Below are 20579 nucleotides of genomic sequence, written 5' to 3' on the forward strand. Positions count from 1 at the left end.
TGGGATAAACAGCACATTCACATTGGAACTAGTTGCTATCATATGAAATGATATGATATGACATGGGTCGTTGTAGACATGTCCACCTCTGGCCCTTAAACGATCACTTGTCAAATTTCCCAGAACTCTGCTGAATAAATTTTGAGAGCGACAGTCACCCGGCAGTTGAAGGGCTTGGACACCCCCTGGAAAGGATGAATTAATTGCTTGGAGCGAGATATTGGTTCAATGTCTGAATTGGGTGAGGAGAAGGTACAGTGAATGGGACCTCATACCATTGCCGTGCAGCTGGGTCTCCTCCGTTCCTTTCTTTGTAGATACATCGACTGACAGCTTGATGACGTCTGTATGAACCAGCTCATTCTGTAGACAGACATGGAGGCTGTTATTTCCTTACAGGCTGCAATTTAAACCTCTGTTTGTCAGATCTTTACAGGCCATTAAAATGTTCAATGAAGATCTGACAGATCTGCTCAAAAACATAGCTTCTAGGGCAGAGACAATGGCATGAGAGGAGACAGGTATTCCAGTCAGTGTACATCATATGGAGATCTTTCCTTTTAATCAGCACAGAATACTAAGATATCAACATATATCACTCAGCTCTGCCCGATCAAGCTCACCCTCCCACCGCACTCCCTTAAAGCACTAGATATCAGAGAACTCACAGTGAAACAACCTACTGACAGCATTTCACTGGTGAAAGTATCAAATTATCTCAATAAAGTGATCAGCCACTTCCTCAACACTACTAATATCAGACACTAACAGACCAAATAAGAAATACAGGGCAAAGGGACTTTGCAGACAAAAACCTTTTAGCTTTTGACCTAAATAAGCAGTTACACTTTTGCATAATTAATTTTATACAGTTTTTGTTAAAATAACTATTTTGCAGTCTTTTGTATTTTAACTTTGCTAGCTCTTTTTATCCAACATCATTAAAATACTTCATGCAAGTTACTGTTTCTGTCCGCCCCCCCCCCCCTCCTAGGGGGTGATATAAGTTGACATCTTCGTATTTCATGCTAAGGCCTCCTAGGGAGGATATTCCTAGGAGGTCAGGTGCTGTATGTCCACCCTAGGAGGTCAGGTGCTGTGTGTCCACCCTAGGAGGTCAGGTGCTGTGTGTCCACCCTAGGAGGTCAGGTGCTGTGTGTCCACCCTAGGAGGTCAGGTGCTGTATGTCCACCCTAGGAGGTCAGGTGCTGTGTGTCCACCCTAGGAGGTCAGGTGCTGTATGTCCACCCTAGGAGGTCAGGTGCTGTATGTCCACCCTAGGAGGTCAGGTGCTGTGTGTCCACCCTAGGAGGTCAGGTGCTGTGTGTCCACCCTAGGAGGTCAGGTGCTGTGTGTCCACCCTAGGAGGTCAGGTGCTGTGTGTCCACCCTAGGAGGTCAGGTGCTGTATGTCCACCCTAGGAGGTCAGGTGCTGTATGTCCACCCTAGGAGGTCAGGTGCTGTATGTCCACCCTAGGAGGTCAGGTGCTGTATGTCCACCCTAGGAGGTCAGGTGCTGTATGTCCACCCTAGGAGGTCAGGTGCTGTATGTCCACCCTAGGAGGTCAGGTGCTGTATGTCCACCCTAGGAGGTCAGGTGCTGTATGTCCACCCTAGGAGGTCAGGTGCTGTATGTCCACCCTAGGAGGTCAGGTGCTGTATGTCCACCCTAGGAGGTCAGGTGCTGTATGTCCACCCTAGGAGGTCAGGTGCTGTGTGTCCACCCTAGGAGGTCAGGTGCTGTGTGTCCACCCTAGGAGGTCAGGTGCTGTGTGTCCACCCTAGGAGGTCAGGTGCTGTGTGTCCACCCTAGGAGGTCAGGTGCTGTGTGTCCACCCTAGGAGGTCAGGTGCTGTGTGTCCACCCTAGGAGGTCAGGTGCTGTGTGTCCACCCTAGGAGGTCAGGTGCTGTGTGTCCACCCTAGGAGGTCAGGTTATGTATGTCCACCATAGGAGGCCAGGTGTAGGTCTTTCCTGGTAGGTCAGGTGCTGTATGTCCACCCTAGTAGGTTAGGTGCTGTATGTCCTCCCAAGGAGGCTAGGTGAGGGATACAATCCAGTCTGGGTCAAAGAAAACCTCCTGTTTGGGGGTTTCATGCTAGGTTTAACACTTTTAAAGTTTGACTGACAGCAGCAGTCCCTGTGCCCCACAATAAATGCACCTTGAGGTACTATGACCAAGCAAAGATTAGCAATTTTACCTTCACTAAAGTCCAGGAAACCACACGCCCATCGGAGGAGATTGAGAAAAAGTTCAAATTCTTGTCCATATCATCCTTCTGCCATTTTACCTGGAACACAAATAATGTATTTAATAAAACATGTGGCCATTAGTACAAGATTCAGCCTCTATTTCACAACTCATTCTGTACATGAACAGAGTATAAATCTGGCCAGGTTATTTACGAAATTAGTACTGGGCCACACATTTCATTACGCTACACAACCTAGGCTTGAGATCTTGAATTCTACAAATGATTGTCCTCACGTCTACAAAACGTATAGAAGAAATGGGTTTTAACTTGAGGGAATGGTTGTAAACCTTACAAACAGCGAGAATACAATTTCTGGGTAGGATCCCAAGTATTTTATTGCATTATAAATGTAACTTTGGCTTTGGTTTTTTCAAATGCATTAAAATAAGTGTGTATAAATTTGAGAGTGTGTTGTGAAGAACAGAAAATAAAAAAATAAACAAGTTTCCCTCTCTCAATAGTATCTCAGTATTACTGCTCCAAAACAGGTATCACATAACACGCTTTCTCTACGAAGGGGGATACAATCAATAGGGATATCAATGCATGTGATCGGATGTAGAGACATATTATGTCCAAATGATGCATAGTCTGCTATTGCACCAGAATAACCCCATAATGCAGGCAACAGGCGATCTCACATTTCTCTACAGAAGTAATTAGATAAGGGTGATATGGCCGTTATAGGAGTCTAAATCCCCATTTCCTTTTACCTGAGATGTGTTTGTTTACGTATCTAAAATAAGAACCTATTTTTCTCTTTAGCACCACGGCAATTTTGGTGTTTGCTGTTAAACAATCTTATCTCTAAGTTTGTTTTCGCTACACTTTTTCTTGGTTACTGATTGTACACATATACACATGGCTTTCCCCTACTACAGTATTAACATTTCCTGCATTAAATGATAGCCGTGATTTGGGGCACAGGGATTGACAATCAATGACAATACGCCAGTCTCTATTAATCCCACCTGGGGTTTATCCTATTTTTATGGGAGCTCCAGAGCATCTGTGCAATGGAATTCCCAAATTGTCTCATTAGGAGTAATTTAGGACTTCTGTAATAGGGAATATTTACATATTAATTGAGAAACTTATCATTTCTGTTCTGGTCCCACTTGTTACTGCCACGTGAGTCTGCCTGGGGGGGATACAGACAATCTTTTTAGACCAAATAATTTTCCTTCAGTCTGAAATGATCGTACGAGACAATAAAAGCTATTGTGATTCCATAGAGGAGTGTGAACAGATCATTTCCATTTGTACGCTTGCCTAATTTACTGGATATGGGACATGCATGGGCAGAAATCCTGAGCATCAATCTAGCAGCTCTGTCAACGCTCCCTGTGCATGGTTGCTATTAATATTTATTGTCAGATTGGAAAAGAACAAATCCGAACATCTCTGCTCAGGATACTGATTCTCTCCTATCAACGGTCTACAATGGAAAGTAGGCTTTTACTGATAAACCCATGGCAGTCACGAATGTCCCATTACGGCTTCACTAGATAACCAAAATCCACATCCTGTGAGCTTTGAAATGGCTGTTTAGTGAAGGAGTAAGTGCGTGCTGGATCTTGTATGCTGTATGAATTGGCCCCAGCAGCCCCCCTATAATGCATGTAAATAATAAATACATTTAAAAATAGATTTCCTCACCCCTCTTGGGTGGTATATTTATTCCTCATTCTCTGGTCCCCTACCAGAGGACTGGGAGCCTGAGGGTTCTAGCTATTCCTAGAACTACACTCTTGTGATAACTCAGATGATAACACTTTAAGTTTATTAGTAGGTTGGTGGTAGTCCTGTGGATCCCACTTTAAGTGTATTAGTAAGTTGGTGGACATACTGTGGATCCCACTTTAAGTGTATTAGTAAGTTGGTGGACATACTGTGGATCCCACTTTGGGTTTATTAGTAAGTTGGTGGACATACTGTGGATACCACCTTAGGTTTACCAGTACATTGGTTGTAGTCCTGTTTGTAACGGATCACCTGGCACCCCGACTGGGTACCTCCGTTGGAGGATGCTCCTAGCGCTTACAGAGGGCTCCAAGCGCTCCGCCAGACACCACAACCACCGCAGCTTGGTTGGGGTCTCGCCGTCTCCTACCCACCCTGGACCTACGACAAGGCTCCAGTTTCCAGTGGGTGGACCTCTCCTCCAAGAGAGTGAAACAGGAACAAGCTCTTAAAAGAGCTTAGAAGTGATTATCCAAGGGAGCATGCAGAGCATAGCAATCCCTTGTAGTGATATAGCAATTCCCCCAATAAGAGACAGAACTCTAGATTGAGGGTGAAGAAGAACTCTGGTTTAATGACACACACTCTGCTTTTATGCAATTCTCCCATGCAAGGGAGACACCCACAGACAATTATACATTACCCAATCACACAATGGTTACATCCCACACATCTCCTCAGCACACTTCACTTACAAACATATCCAAAATTCAACCAATTCCATCCAGGGGTTAAAGAGTTAGCTGGAAGTCCTTTATGACCGACCCAAAACAGTTCCAAACAGTTCCATAGATTAGGGCTGTGCGGTCAGTCAATTTCACACTGAAAAAATGACTAAGTCCTACTCGAACGTGCGTTACAATCTTCTAACGGGACTTAGTCTCTGTGGCTGAAAACTCGGTGCAGGAGAAGGTAAGGGTCAGCGGTGTTCGTTGAAATGTGTAGCCGATTTCAGTTCCATGGATTTGGCTACACATACCGCTGACCTCGTTCAAACGAACAAAGATGGCCGCTGCCACGTGTTCGTTTGTCGAATGGCGGCCACTTCGACTACTTCGGCTGTATCCGAAGTGCCAATTTAAAGTTGCAACACTGCTCCAAAGTAATTAAAGGGCCAGAAACAGCATAATATAAGTCCATAAGCCCCAACTCAGTTCCTTAAAGGGCAATACATCCCAGGGCCATAGTCGCAGGGCAGGAGGCTGGCAAACAGGCCCCTCCAAAAAACAGTGGAGAGGTTACTTTTGCCACAATGTTGATCCCACTTTAGATATACAAGTAGGTTGGTGGTAGTCCTGTTGACCCCACTTTGGGTTTATTAGTAAGTTGATGGACATACTTTGGATACCACCTTAGGTTTACCAGTACATTGGTGATAGTCCTGAGTATTCCACTTCAGGTTTCCTAGTAAGTTAATAGCAGTCCTGTGCCTCTCACATTACAACTTTACAGGTTTGTGGTAGTCCTGTGGCTCCCATAATACGACTATACTAGCAAATTGTTGACCTGTGGCTCTGGGAAGAGTGGCTCACCATGACAGCTTGATAAAGTTGCACGCTAAGTATAGCTTCTCCTGGGTATTTCGTCATTTATGTATTTATTACTGGTATTTATAAAGCGTGAACATATTCCGCACCGCTGTACAATTTGGAAAAAGACAATTCAATAAGAACAGACCGATACAACAGATAGAAGGCCCTACCCGTGATCTTATAATCTAAAGGTTAATCTGGGGAGATGAGACTAGTAATGCATTCACAGTTAGCCCATTTGGCTAGGAATACATACACTTGTGTAAGGCTGTATAGTAATTCCTGGGATGTTATAGGTTACTCTGGGTTCTGTGAAGCCTGAGGGAGGAGAGTTTTGATGAAACATTAGCATGGAGCTTGTTTATACAAACCATGAAATCAGTGCGAGAGCGCTCATTAGCCGCAATCAGTAATCACATCGCTGCTCTCTGATGAGGCTTAATGAACTCCGTAAAGGCTTCAACAGACCGTCTCGTCCTGTGCACAGACTGACATGTCATCACACTGTATGGGACTTGTCGCCATTCAGCCCCTGGATGCCAGTAAGGTGCAGTTCACACATAATGTGTTATGAATTTTGTTTTTATTATTCATTTAATGTATTTTCAGTGTTGGAGTTTATAGCTTCCATTAGTTTCTGCTCACTTTTTGTTGTCCTGATTCAGATATTTCTGCTACAGAAGGATTCATGGAAATCTTCAGAAATAGATTTTAAGCTTAATTGGCAAAGCCCTATGTGATTTAAATCGGTCAACTGGTTTGCGTTGGTGCTGTCCTGACCCTAATGTGCTCAGCCTGCTCACTATCTGTTGAAGCCCCTGGAGAGGTGCCTGCCGTGCACTGGAAAGTAATGTGTTACCCAGCAGTGCTGTCCTGACCCTAATGTTCTCGGCCTGTTGAAGCCCCTGGAGAGGTACCTGCGGTGCACTGGAATGCAATGTGTTACCCAGCAGTGCTGTCCTGACCCTAATGTTCTCGGCCTGTTGAAGCCCCTGGAGAGGTACCTGCGGTGCACTGGAATGCAATGTGTTACCCGGCAGTGCTGTTTAGAGAGCACTTTATAGAGCAGGCGATGCGCTCAGACATGTCAGTCTAGTTTCCCAGGATGGAGGATGGATTCTCTTGCTGAACCCATAATGGGGTTATTTCAATCTTGCATTATGAAGGATAATTGGCAATTTGCAGCAATCTATTCTAGACATTCTTAGTGCTCCTGTCAATATGCACAGTTTATTTCTTACAAAAATGCATGCCCTCCGGTGCTACAACCTATTGTAATCTTGGGCGTCAGAGAGCTGTCCAGAGGAGCACTGACAGTTTACACTCTAAAGACATCAGACCTCCAGCAGCCAGTATTAGCCAATAATTACTGCCAGGTGTATTTACTGAACAGCTCCATCCTTTGCACTTGGCAGCCAGCATACAGAAAACGGAGAAATGGATTCTCCTCTTCATTTGCAAAGTGTGCCCTGGCTGTGCCTTGTCTGACCTGGATTGTTATTTTAAAAAAAAAACTTAAAGAAAACAGTGCTTCTCATGAAAAAAAAAAATGCTTTTCACGGTTTTATTCAATTGAATAAATTTCAAAGAAGTGATGAAGTTCCCCTTTAAATGGAACATTCCGACCATTATAAAGCCATTTGACTGCATACGATTTCCAGTAGAGATTTTAATTTATCTTCTTTTGTTCTTACTGTATTGAGCCCTTATGACTCCTGTTGGTGAACACTATAGTGCAAGAATTAAAAACAAACTGTGTTTCTAATGCCCCTGTGCTATAGTGCAAGAATAAAAAACAAACTGTTTCTAATGCCCCTGTGCTATAGTGCAAGAATTAAAAAACAAACTGTGTTTCTAATGCCCCTGTGCTATAGTGCAAGAATTAAAAAACAAACTGTGTTTCTAATGCCCCTGTGCTATAGTGCAAGAATTAAAAAACAAACTGTGTTTCTAATGCCCCTGTGCTATAGTGCAAGAATTAAAAAACAAACTGTGTTTCTAATGCCCCTGTGCTATAGTGCAAGAATTAAAAAACAAACTGTGTTTCTAATGCCCCTGTGCTATAGTGCCCCCCTGCCTAGTTAAGAAAGGTCTCCCTCGCCCGTGGTGGGATTTAATGCACACGTGGGGCAAGTGCAATACGTGCATTCATGCTTTGCCATAGGAAATTATTGAATCAATGTTTTCCTATTGGGAATGTAGGAGATTTCAGACATCCTCATGCAATGCGTGCGTAAAGCTCCGCTCGGGACCTGGAATTGCCTCTAGGATCTCTTGGATTGTGTGTAGTCTTGTTGATGAACAGGTCATCAATACATTGTGCCTGCTGAGGATGTATATGTGTGTTTAATGCTATTACATCGCACTAGATACACATTTTAACCAATTTCATTTTTTCGTGTTTGTCCAAAACGAAATGTTTTCATTCCTTTATTAATTTTGTATTTCTTTTCACTTCCTCCAATTATATAAAATACTTGTGTTACAAATGGCTATTTGTAACTGGCCCTTTAAATGAAAAATTGCCCTGCTTCCCTGGATTGTGGAGAAGCCTATTTGCCAGCCTCCTGCCTCATGACTATGGCCCCTGGAAGATTGTGCCCCTGAAAATGTATTAACTTTTATTGGTGTGTATGGCCCTTTAAGAACCGTCTGGGGACATATTGTGACTTTGCTGAACAATGCCCCTTTAAGACTATGTCCCCAGACCTGTAAAATAACTTGCCCCTGGCTCTCTCCCACTTGGTTCAGTAAATAGGGCTTACTGAACCGAGTACCACACAGGCGGACCACCCAGAAGCTAAAGTGTGCAGGCAATTTACCTCCCAGGCTGTGAGGTTACTGCAGGTTAATTGCCGAGCGCTGGGTGGCCGCCATTCGGCAGCCGAACACGTGGCGGCGGCCATTTTGGTCATTCGAATGCGGTCAGCGGTGTATGTTAAAGATTCTGTGGAACTAAAATCTGCAACTTTTATTGAAATTGGATGTATGGTTTTAAAGTTACAGTGTGTGTGTGTAAAAACTGTATTTTTATTGTATGTAATAATTGGTTTAACTGTTTATCTGAGGGGAGGGAATGTGTGGGTCGCACCAGATGTGTGATTGGTGATTTTATGCCTCCCCCTGGGAGTGTCCTATTTGCATGTAACCTCAATAAAAGCCAGGCTGGGTGTTCCAGCATCTCAGACCTCTTCTGACCCTCTAACTTGCAGCCTCGACTCATGTTTGTAGGGGACAGCTATAATCACTACAGGGATTGCTATGCTCTTCATACTCCCTTAGCTGTTGAGCTCTTGTAAGAGCTCATGTTCCTGATCCTGCTTCGCTCTACAGAAGGGAGAGGTTCACCTATTGGAACCTGGAGCCTGGTCGTAGGTCCAGGGCGCAGAGCAGACGGCGAGATAACAGCCCAGCAGCGGTGGTTCGTGGAGTTCGCAGTGCTTATGGTGGCTATGGTGCTGATGGTCCTTGGGTAAGCGCTAGGAGCATCCTTTTCTACGGTCCAACTTCCAGCCAGCCTGGAGGCAACCGTAACAACTTGTATTGATGCCTAAAAGTGAATCATATATTCACTGTAAGGTCATATGATAATATCTTACTGCCTTTAACTGCTGCTGACTGGCACTGCACATTGTAACAGAGTCTGTTCTTTACAATTAGTCCTAAACTTATTTATCTAATGCAACCCCATTTACAGCGCAGCTTGCAATTTCTTGTTTGCCTCCAACTATAAAACTTTGCATTTGCCTAGAGTCATCTTATCTACCATTTGCAAAGATGCAATATCCTGCTCTAACTCAAATTGCCTTAATGAATTTAATAACACTGCAGCGACTCCAAGATCATCTATGTGTAAATTAAAGGCGTACACCCAAAAGAGATCACTGGAGCGATCTTCTTTCAGTTTAGACTATCTGAACTCTAGCTTTCTACCTGTTATCAATCCAAGAAAAAAATGTTTTTCTCTAAATCAATGTCATTTCAGCCTCCTGTGTAACCACTAGTGTCAAACAAAACCAAATGTTTTTTAAACATCTAAATACCTCCCAACATTTTAATGGACACATAGGGACACTAAATTAGGGTTGTGAGTACGTATAACCTGTAATTTCCATGAAACACGACTTTAGTTACCAGGAATTCTTTCAATGACTGATGTGATTATTGTTTGTGGTTGTCAATGCGAAGATATCTCCCTCCAGTGATACCTTAAGCCTAGGCCATGTGTACTGGGATACTGACTGACCTGCCACACGGGATCTGTGAGAGTATTGTTTGTGGTTGTGAATGTATCTCCCTCCAGTGATACCTTAAGCCTAGGTCATGTGTACTGGGATACTGACTGACCTGCCACACAGGATCTGTGAGAGTATTGTTTGTGGTTGTGAATGTATCTCCCTCCAGTGATACCTTAAGCCTAGGCCATGTGTACTGGGATACTGACTGACCTGCCACACAGGATCTGTGAGAGTATTGTTTGTGGTTGTGAATGTATCTCCCTCCAGTGATACCTTAAGCCTAGGTCATGTGTACTGGGATACTGACTGACCTGCCACACGGGATCTGTGAGAGTATTGTTTGTGGTTGTGAATGTATCTCCCTCCAGTGATACCTTAAGCCTAGGTCATGTGTACTGGGATACTGACTGACCTGCCACACGGGATCTGTGAGAGTATTGTTTGTGGTTGTCAATGCGAAGATATCTCCCTCCAGTGATACCTTAAGCCTAGGCCATGTGTACTGGGATACTGACTGACCTGCCACACAGGATCTGTGAGAGTATTGTTTGTGGTTGTGAATGTATCTCCCTCCAGTGATACCTTAAGCCTAGGCCATGTGTACTGGGATACTGACTGACCTGCCACACAGGATCTGTGAGAGTATTGTTTGTGGTTGTGAATGTATCTCCCTCCAGTGATACCTTAAGCCTAGGCCATGTGTACTGGGATACTGACTGACCTGCCACACAGGATCTGTGAGAGTATTGTTTGTGGTTGTGAATGTATCTCCCTCCAGTGATACCTTAAGCCTAGGCCATGTGTACTGGGATACTGACTGACCTGCCACACAGGATCTGTGAGAGTATTGTTTGTGGTTGTGAATGTATCTCCCTCCAGTGATACCTTAAGCCTAGGCCATGTGTACTGGGATACTGACTGACCTGCCACACAGGATCTGTGAGAGTATTGTTTGTGGTTGTGAATGTATCTCCCTCCAGTGATACCTTAAGCCTAGGCCATGTGTACTGGGATACTGACTGACCTGCCACACAGGATCTGTGAGAGTATTGTTTGTGGTTGTGAATGTATCTCCCTCCAGTGATACCTTAAGCCTAGGCCATGTGTACTGGGATACTGACTGACCTGCCACACAGGATCTGTGAGAGTATTGTTTGTGGTTGTGAATGTATCTCCCTCCAGTGATACCTTAAGCCTAGGCCATGTGTACTGGGATACTGACTGACCTGCCACACGGGATCTGTGTGCTTGCCAGACTTTGCAGAGCTCATGAAATTTGGGTGTGTGGTGGCAGTTTTGAGGTTGTAAATAGCCACGTTTCCATCATAGAAGCCCACGGCCACTAGGTAAGGATGCTCCTTGTGGATGTCTAAGCACAGGATTCCACTTTCTGTATTGAAGACGTATTCAGGAAAGGATGGGTTCTTCATACTGTAGAGAAGGAGCATGCCTTGATTCTGCTTCATGAAGTCATCTATAGATAGAGCAATAACATGAGAGTGTGGTACAAAACACAGGAAAATATCAATCTTCAGACAGACAGAAATCTCATTACTAGGTTAGATTTAAAAGGACCAAACACTGCACACTCACACAAAGAAGGATTTTATGTGCAAATTGGAAAATGAACTATTTCTCGTATTAGTATCACGGTCACATTAAAGGGACACTGAGAACACGTGAAGAACTTTAACTCGCTGAAAAGCTTTAGGTGTGAAGAGTGTGTCCTCTTTAATTTTACAAATAGTGCAGATTGCAATAGAAATTGGCACATTTATAAATTAATATTGTTACACCACTGGCTGTCAATCAGATAACAGACCCTGTTACTTCCGGATTTGTTTAGCTCAATGAAGCTACACTCAACATGCAGCCATTGTCATTGAGTTGCATTGGGAAGTCTGACTGGACAGCCAGAGAAAGTCTGGGCTGGGAAAGAACAGAACATAAAAAATATATGCATGGTTTTATACGGTATATTTTATAAAAAGTGATTTTTAGAAATTTGGGCAGTGGAGTGTCATTTTAAGCACCGTTACACCTTATCTTAATGAAGCAGTTTTGGTGTATAGCTCACACCCCTGCAGACTCACTGCTCACATCTCTGCCATTTAGGAATTAAATAACTTGGTTTACGCAGCCCTAGGCACACCTCCTGTGGCTCACACAGCCTCCCTACACAGTTGCTTAAAAATCGACAATTTTTATTCTTTTAGCTTTCCTGACTGCACAGTGTGTTTAATTTAGAATTTATCTATTTTGTTAATTGCCTGCTAGAGAATTGCAAAAACCTCCTGAAGGTGGCTAAAGTTCAATTAACAGAGCAGGGGATAATAAATTCTAATGTACACACACTGTGCCACAATATCTAATTGTGTAAAAAAAAAAAAAAATTTGTTCAGAAAGACTTGTGTCTTAGCCAGGGAAGTGTGGCTAGGACGGCATAAACAAGGAAATTAAACTCCTAAATTGAAGAGAATTGCGTAGTGAGACTGCAGGGGCAATCAAAACTACCTAATTAAGCTATTGTTGTTTTGGTGATTAGAGTGTCCTTTTAAATCTACTTGCACAATATAATTTAATAAATGGATGGTTGATATAAGAATCAACACATAGAGATGAGTAACAACTCAATTATTACACAGAAAAGCAATCGTTGTAAATGATACAATCAAACTAAAAACACATGCACTGACAAATGATACAAATCAATCAAAATATACATGTAAGGACTATAAATTATTTGATCAGTCTCAATACAAGTGAAAATAAATCTACAATGCCAATCTCCCGGTATAAAAGATCGATCTTAAGACACCTATTGAACGCAGCCAAAGCGCTCATACCAATATACTGGAAAAAAACGGAAATACCCCGGAGAGAAGAATGGATACGCAGAGTGGAGGAAATACAGGGAGCGGAGGCGATACACGCATCTCTCCTGGGCAGAGCCAGCAAACATGCGGAGACCTGGCTACCATGGTTCAGGTTCATCACTAGGGGCCTCTAGGTGGATGATAGCAGGGCTACCCGCTACCCGGAGGGGGGGGGTGCCTGTGTGGGGGCCAGCGCGCGGGGCCGGGCCACGGCCTCTCAGAATCGCGGGAGTACAAGGCAAGACACCCCCCCCCCCCTTGCTGCCCTTATTCCTTCCTCCCCCCACCTCTCTCCTCTCCGACCCACTCTTCTTATCTCTTTCATCTTTATCCTAAATGACATGCCAGAAGACACCTACACTACACATAGATAGACAGACGTATACCCAAGACCTCACATGCCTCACGACAAAAACGACGACATCTCCGAATGGCACACCTGACATCAGACGTGCTAACACACACACTGAGATTGAACTTACACCATACGCTAACACAAAACATACTCAGGAAGAAACATCAGTTACTGAGACCACGTAAAGACCTTGCCCAATAAAATCAGCGAAACAAAACCCAGCTAACACAAAGACGCAAAAAACCCAAGTATAGCAAACCCCGTAACGTGGGGTGATAGACGAGCCCGACTGGCTATTGTCAGAAATTGCTCACCAATAGCGACACGGACATGTGAAGACTGACAGTAAACGACGAAAGGAAGGGAACCCGCTCCCCTAGAGGTGCTGTAACTGGCCTAACTAATGGACATTAACATGCCCGTCAAAGAATACTACACCACAAAGCCTACACCGAACACCCGACAACCGCAACAATGAATCTTGAGACGATGGAAACGTCAAACATACTAATATACACACTTGTACTACTCGCAATAACTGTAAAATGTTATATAATTGTAACTCAATACAGGACCTGCGTGTCCACAAGGCTGTAGCTACTTTCACTTTCTACTGCTCATTTTCCCTACAAAATAAAAGATAAAAAAAAAAAAAAATCTACAGAGACCAACTTCCTATAACTATAACATATTCAAGAAAATAAAACACAAGACAAATAATTTAACCAAATAAAACGGATGGAGAAATAATGGTTGACATTCAGGCACGTAGTCACCATATTCTCTTACTAGGAGGAAAGGTTCTGTATATCCTTAACAGGCCCCAATGGCATCATTTGAGATTCCACCAGAAGCTGTGATTCCTGGTTGCTTCTATTGCACGTTAAGTGGTGGACGCTGTTCAATTGGTAACGGAGCTAGGTTTGTTGAAGCCATTAGTTCACCTCAATGGGCATACATCTTAGGGACTAGGCAAGCAGTTTCAGGGAAAGATTGAAAGTGTACATATTAATGTCACCAATAAATAGGTAAGATTGTGTTGAGGTGGATCTTTATGACTGCAGTAGCATTAGGCAGACTTCTGGATGTGATTTATTTGGATTGGTGATATTTGCTTTGAAACTGAAATGAACTGTGAAGTGTTCCATATTTGTTTTACCATGGGAATAAAATCATATTCTCAAAGGCTGCAAAATGGTGGTTGAAGGAATTGCTGTATAATTTTGCCATTACACATATAAAGCAAAGACCGCCAGTCATGTCAAGGTGAGGTGTTATCCGCATAACACATTCAAGGGTCACCATGGGATGTCACTGGCAAAGAAACTTATTGGAACCCATATGTGGCGAAACCAACCTCGCCACTATGAGCTGGAGAAGCCTGGTTGCTCGCCTGCTTCCTTTGGACTATGGACCAGACTTTAAAAAGCTTTATTTTACCTGCAGAAAGGCATATTCATGCCTTTCAGCCGGGGTGTTCAGTAGATTCCAGCTACCGAACAAACTACCGTATGAGGGACCACCTAGGAGATGGAGTGTGCCGTCAATTAACCGCCCAGAAGCTGCGGTTAACCGCAGCTTAATTGATGAACGCTGGGTGGCCTTTGTTCGTTTGCCGACCACGAGGTAGCGGCCATTTTAATCGTGCGAAAGACCAGCGGTGTTCGGCGAGGATTCTATGGAACTATAAACGGACACTTAATTGCACGAACACCGCTGAGCCGTCTGTCGCCTGGGTCCTATCGTACAAGGTTAACCGAACACTGGAATTCGGTATTTCTATGGGAATTGTAGTAACCCAGATAGCTATACCATGGAGCCTATTTGTGTGATTAAAGATTTTGGCTCCATGGCGATTAAACTGTATTCGTGTAGTCTGGGTGCCAGTCACTTAATAATGTGCACCCAGACCTGAGCTATCTGGGGATATGTAACATGTCTGTGTTGGGTGGAATAAAAGTGACTTTATATATTTTAAAGCATAATACTGTATTTAGATCCCCACATGTGTAATGGAGTCTTGTCTTTGTCCTGGGAGGTAATTGGATTACCTCTACAATTATCTCCAGGGCAGAAGAGAGGAAACCAGGATGCATTGTGGGAATGTTTACTGCTGTGTGTCTGTAATTGGTTTATGTCTGTCCTTTGTTACAGTCTTCCATTTGGTCCCCTAGGGGAGTGTCCACCAGGTGGGAGACCTGCATAAATACTGGGCAGGTAGCCCTGAGTAAAGGAGTTGCTGTTTAACCCTGAAGCTGGAGTGTGTCTCTTTCTTGGGGGGAAGGGGACTGTATGCCGACTGCCAGGAGTGTAAGCTGTCCATATTGCTTTTCCTGTTCGGCTGCTTCCAGGGTTCGTGTGTCTGCTGTTCGAGAGTTGGTGAATTCGTGCAGTTTGGGAGTTCGGGAAGTTGGTGCTTATGGTAGCTGCTGGTCTATGAAAAAGGGGATTATCGCCTAAACGCATTTTTCCCCTTTTATGCTGAAACGGTCCGTTACACCATACATTCTGTACTCCTGGAACAGTGCTGCGTAAAATGGTGACACCTGGTGGCAAAACTTGGAACATAACAGGAATGAGATAAATTGATAAACTAACACTAATGGAAGATCTTAATTAATAACCTATAAATAGAGAATATTTTAGCTAGCTACTGTCCTGCACACTTTCACTTAAAAGACAGTAAGAGGATTAGGTAATGGTAGGTAGGACATTAACTGGATATAGTAATGGTAGGTAGGACATTAACTGGATATAGTAATGGTAGGCAGGACAGTAACTGGATATAGTAATGGTAGGTAGGACAGTAACTGGATGAAGTAATGGTAGGCAGGACAGTAACTGGATGAAGTAATGGTAGGTAGGACAGTAACTGGATATAGTAATGGTAGGCAGGACAGTAACTGGATAAAGTAATGGTAGGTAGGACAGTAACTGGATAAATTAATGGTAGGTAGGACAGTAACTGGATAAAGTAATGGTAGGTAGGACAGTAACTGGATGAAGTAATGGTAGGTAGGACAGTAACTGGATATAGTAATGGTAGGCAGGACAGTAACTGGATATAGTAATGGTAGGTAGGACAGTAACTGGATAAAGTAATGGTAGGTAGGACAGTAACTGGATATAGTAATGGTAGGTAGGACAGTAACTGGATAAAGTAATGGTAGGTAGGACAGTAACTGGATATAGTAATGGTAGGTAGGACAGTAACTGGATAAAGTAATGGTAGGTAGGACAGTAACTGGATAAAGTAATGGTAGGTAGGACAGTAACTGGATAAAGTAATGGGAGGTAGGACAGTAACTGGATATAGTAATGGTAGGCAGGACAGTAACTGGATAAATTAATGGTAGGTAGGACAGTAACTGGATAAGGTAATGGTAGGTAGGACAGTAACTGGATAAATTAATGGTAGGTAGGACAGTAACTGGATAAATTAATGGTAGGTAGGACAGTAACTGGATAAAGTAATGGTAGGTAGGACAGTAACTGGATATAGTAATGGTAGGTAGGACAGTAACTGGATAAAGTAATGGTAGGTAGGACAGTAACTGGATAAAGTAATGGGAGGTAGGACAGTAACTGGATATAGTAATGGTAGGCAGGACAGTAACTGGATAAATTAATGGTAGGTAGGACAGTAACTGGATAAGGTAATGGTAGGTAGGACAGTAACTGGATATAGTAATGGTAGGCAGGACAGTAACTGGATAAAGTAATGGTAGGTAGGACAGTAACTGGATGAAGTAATGGTAGGCAGGACAGTAACTGGATAAAGTAATGGTAGGTAGGACAGTAACTGGATAAATTAATGGTAGGTAGGACAGTAACTGGATAAATTAATGGTAGGTAGGACAGTAACTGGATAAAGTAATGGTAGGTAGGACAGTAACTGGATAAAGTAATGGTAGGTAGGACAATAACTGGATATAGTAATGGTAGGCAGGACAGTAACTGGATAAAGTAATGGTAGGTAGGACAGTAACTGGATAAGGTAATGGTAGGTAGGACAGTAACTGGATAAAGTAATGGTAGGCAGGACATTAACTGGATATAGTAATGGTAGGCAGGACAGTAACTGGATGAAGTAATGGTAGGTAGGACAGTAACTGGATAAAGTAATGGTAGGCAGGACAGTAACTGGATATAGTAATGGTAGGCAGGACAGTAACTGGATATAGTAATAGTATACAGACTCCAAGCACCATAACCACTAGTGTGCCGTAATAAATAATGTGCCAGGAGTGCCCAGGTGCCCTCTCATTGTTAAGCAATCAAACCATTTTAGAACAGTTTGGCCTCCAATATGGGCTTACCCAGGTGCTGCTCTCAGACTCCACTAAACTCTCTGAGCTAGGTTCGGATGGGCAGGACTTCGATCAATCCTGCTTAGGAGCTTCAAGCTCTCCACTGCAGTAATGGAGATGCAGAGAGGCACCCTGCAGACACAAGGTAAGACGTAAAATTGTTCTAAAACGGTTTGACTACTTACAATGGGGGTCTGCAGAGTGCCTCTGTAGGGGTTTGGATGCTTGGAGCGTTCCTTTAAAGATAAACACATGCTGGACAGTCATAGTGATTATGAAGTACAGTATGGTGCATTTCTTTTCGGAAGTGAAGAACATACTGCGGCTTTACTGCCCCCTTGTGGTGAAATTTAAGCACCGTACTGTTTGCTTTTTCAGTATAGACTGACATATTGTAGTTTAGAAAACATTTATGACCATAAAGAGCTAAACAATAAATTATTTTTTCTTTAGAAATCGCTTTACCATGAAGATTGTATTGATTGTTTTTGTATTGTTATGTACGTCCTGGGATACTAAACATTCCAACCAATGGTATTATTTACCTCCATCGGTAAAGAGGAATGTGTTTCTGTCAACTAAAACTTGGTTTGTTTACTAATGGGGAGCTTGCCATGTGACAAGTGTGAACCTCCAATATTTGGATTCATTATCGCAGCCCAGGAAAGCTCTCTAGCTCATTGTTCTTGCATTGTTTTAAGAGGATGCTGCAGGAATTAATAAAAAACATTTTCACGCAATTAATAAATCAAAATGGCTATTGGAGAAAAAGCTCATTGCTCTGACATTCTGTAAAGGAAGTACCCCGGTTCATAATGTATCCAAGTCTTATCTTTCCGGGTTTCAAAAATGGAATAAGGGGATACAAACTGGGCTTGGAGCTTTGATGACGTTAAGATTCTGGTGAATTTTAGGCTTGATTTCGGCTGATAAAATGGAGAGAATCAAATCAAATTTGAATCACTATCGAAATACGTATGTGCCGCTATGTATACAAGTATAACTGTTGATTTTAGGGAATATTGTCCACACTGGGTGACTGCAACGTTACAAGAGAAAGGTTGATTGAATTCTAGCTTAGATAATATCCTCTGAGTTCACCTCACTGCCCGTGAAATTGGGTAAAAGTGATGGTTACTGGAAGCGACAGGAGACCTGACTGCTTGAATAGCTGCGAGGCGAATCTCGCTCACACAGAGCTATTTCTTGATTCTAGGTCAGGATAAACACCCCAGAGCAATATCTGTCCACAAGAACATAACACACCAGGCCCCGCTTTCATCTCCAATCATGACAGGTGCTTTCGTCTTCATCTGGTGGACATATCATAGACTAGTGTGATATACTGAATTCATCATTTCACTTCAGACAGCTTGCAAGGCAATAATTCCCTCTCCTTTGTAAACATCACACCCTCTGCAAAATATACCATTTTACAAAGAGTGTGTTTTGATCTCAAACCACATCTGTCATAGTCTTAGTTTTCACATCCTCTCTCTTGAAGATAATGTGAAAAAGCTCTACATGCAGTTTTTAAATTAAAAATGAAAGTCTTCCCAGTTTAAAGATATTAATTCTCAAAGGTTTCTTAATGCGGAGGCTTTAGACATTCTTTGTTTGCAAATTAATCGCCTGTATTTCAACTGCCCAGTTCAGAGCCAAGGAAAGGCTGGAAGTTAATTTGCAAAAATTCAAATCATTGCAATGAATGATTGATGTAATGAAGCAGTGAGAGACTGACCAGAGTATATAAATAGTTTAAAAAGTAGTGATATCATCATGTTATGTTTAATGTATTCATAGAATTTACTATTTTATTGAAGGATCCACGTGCTTGGAGATGGGGCATTTAATCCATGATAGAGGGAATACAGGATTTCCTGAAGCAAGTCTGTCTACTTCTGTTTTTGTCACAAACAATATACAAGGTGGGTGTCAGGACTTATTTCCGTTCCCTTGCTGCACCGGTGGCACCTCGGAGTTGCGGCTGCACAAATGCATGCATGCGCAAATGCTAGGGGCGAGCCACGACCTCCGGACTTCGATCGCATCACGTCTCCCAGGCAACGATAGACGCTTGGGAGACATGCACAATAGTTTCATGCTGCAGGTCAGCCCTGTGAGTGCAGCACACATTAGTTCCCATGGCAATCCCCAAATGAAGGACAGCCCATAACACCAAGAAAGGGACTGTAAAGATCATGATCGATTCTGGAGCCAATGGCTGTTTTTTTTATTTGTTTTTTTTGCTGCTACCATGTCTATACCTTGTCGCAATAAAGAATATCCTACGTGCATTAAAGTTGTGGATGGTAGTCCTTTGAAATCTGGGCTTGTTACCAAAGACACCTTTCTTGTTGTTATTATTGGTACCTGCAATGAGGAGACATTGCAGTTTGACTTGGAAGCCCCACCTCTGTTTCTTGCCATATTGGGGTTACATGGAATATAGCGAAGTGTTTAATGAAAAGGGTGTTGACTCACTACCCCAAACACTGGACATATGAATGTCCCATTGATTTATTGCCTGGAGCACTTATCCCTTTCAGACATTTATATCGGTTTCAAACTAAAAGAATACATAAGAGATAACTTGGAGAAATGATTCATTTGTCCTTCAACCTCCTCTGCTGATGTCAGTATATTCTTTGCTGATAAAAGTGGTGGTCTTTGTCCTTGTGTGGAGTAGAGAGATTAAAAAAAATATCACCGTTGAGGGGGCGTGGCCTGGACGCCGGACGAGATGGCGGCATAAACCGAGTGCTCCCTCCAGGCTCAACAATAATACCCACCTAACCTGCTTCAAACAGCGCGAACATGGGGAAAACGCACAAACCACAACAGGCTGCCTCGACTACCAGCACCCCAAGGGGGTCCCAGCCAGCGGGCATGCGCCAATACCTCACTGCCCAGGCCGACCAAACCTCACAGGCCTCGAGTGACACAGAAGCCTCGGGCCTAGCACGCCCGTCCTCACCGCAGGAAGACTGCCACGAAAAGGTACCGCACAGACCCAATCCGCCCCAAGCCCAGCCAGACTGGGTATCTATAATTAGTAACTTACCCACTAAAGCTGACCTAAAGGAGGCGAATGCGGCCTTACATAAATCCATCACAGGGGAACTCCAAGCCCTAAGGGAGGACATGCAGGGGATCCAGCACAAACTGGCCCTGCTAGAGGCAGATTGTGACCACGTGGTGTCGGCACAGAACACGACCACGAGCACCATTCAAAGACAAGAAGTCCAACTTCGCCAAATGGCCCTCCAT

General features: G+C 43.3%; 1 protein-coding gene across 1 annotated transcript in view; it reads right to left on the reverse strand.

The window, feature by feature from the left end:
• The window catches only part of DNAI1 (dynein axonemal intermediate chain 1), a 135045-nt gene that overhangs the window by 78195 nt on the left and 36271 nt on the right, over positions 1 to 20579 (reverse strand). The window contains exons 14-16 of the mRNA XM_063456699.1: positions 10995 to 11242; positions 2202 to 2291; positions 276 to 363 (exon numbers count right to left, since the gene is read on the reverse strand). Of these exons, the coding sequence (XP_063312769.1) occupies positions 276 to 363; positions 2202 to 2291; positions 10995 to 11242 (426 nt within the window). The remainder of the gene's footprint in view (positions 1 to 275; positions 364 to 2201; positions 2292 to 10994; positions 11243 to 20579) is intronic.

The sequence above is a fragment of the Pelobates fuscus genome, chromosome 5 (genome assembly GCF_036172605.1).
Source record: "Pelobates fuscus isolate aPelFus1 chromosome 5, aPelFus1.pri, whole genome shotgun sequence".
Taxonomy (NCBI): Eukaryota; Metazoa; Chordata; class Amphibia; order Anura; family Pelobatidae; genus Pelobates; species Pelobates fuscus.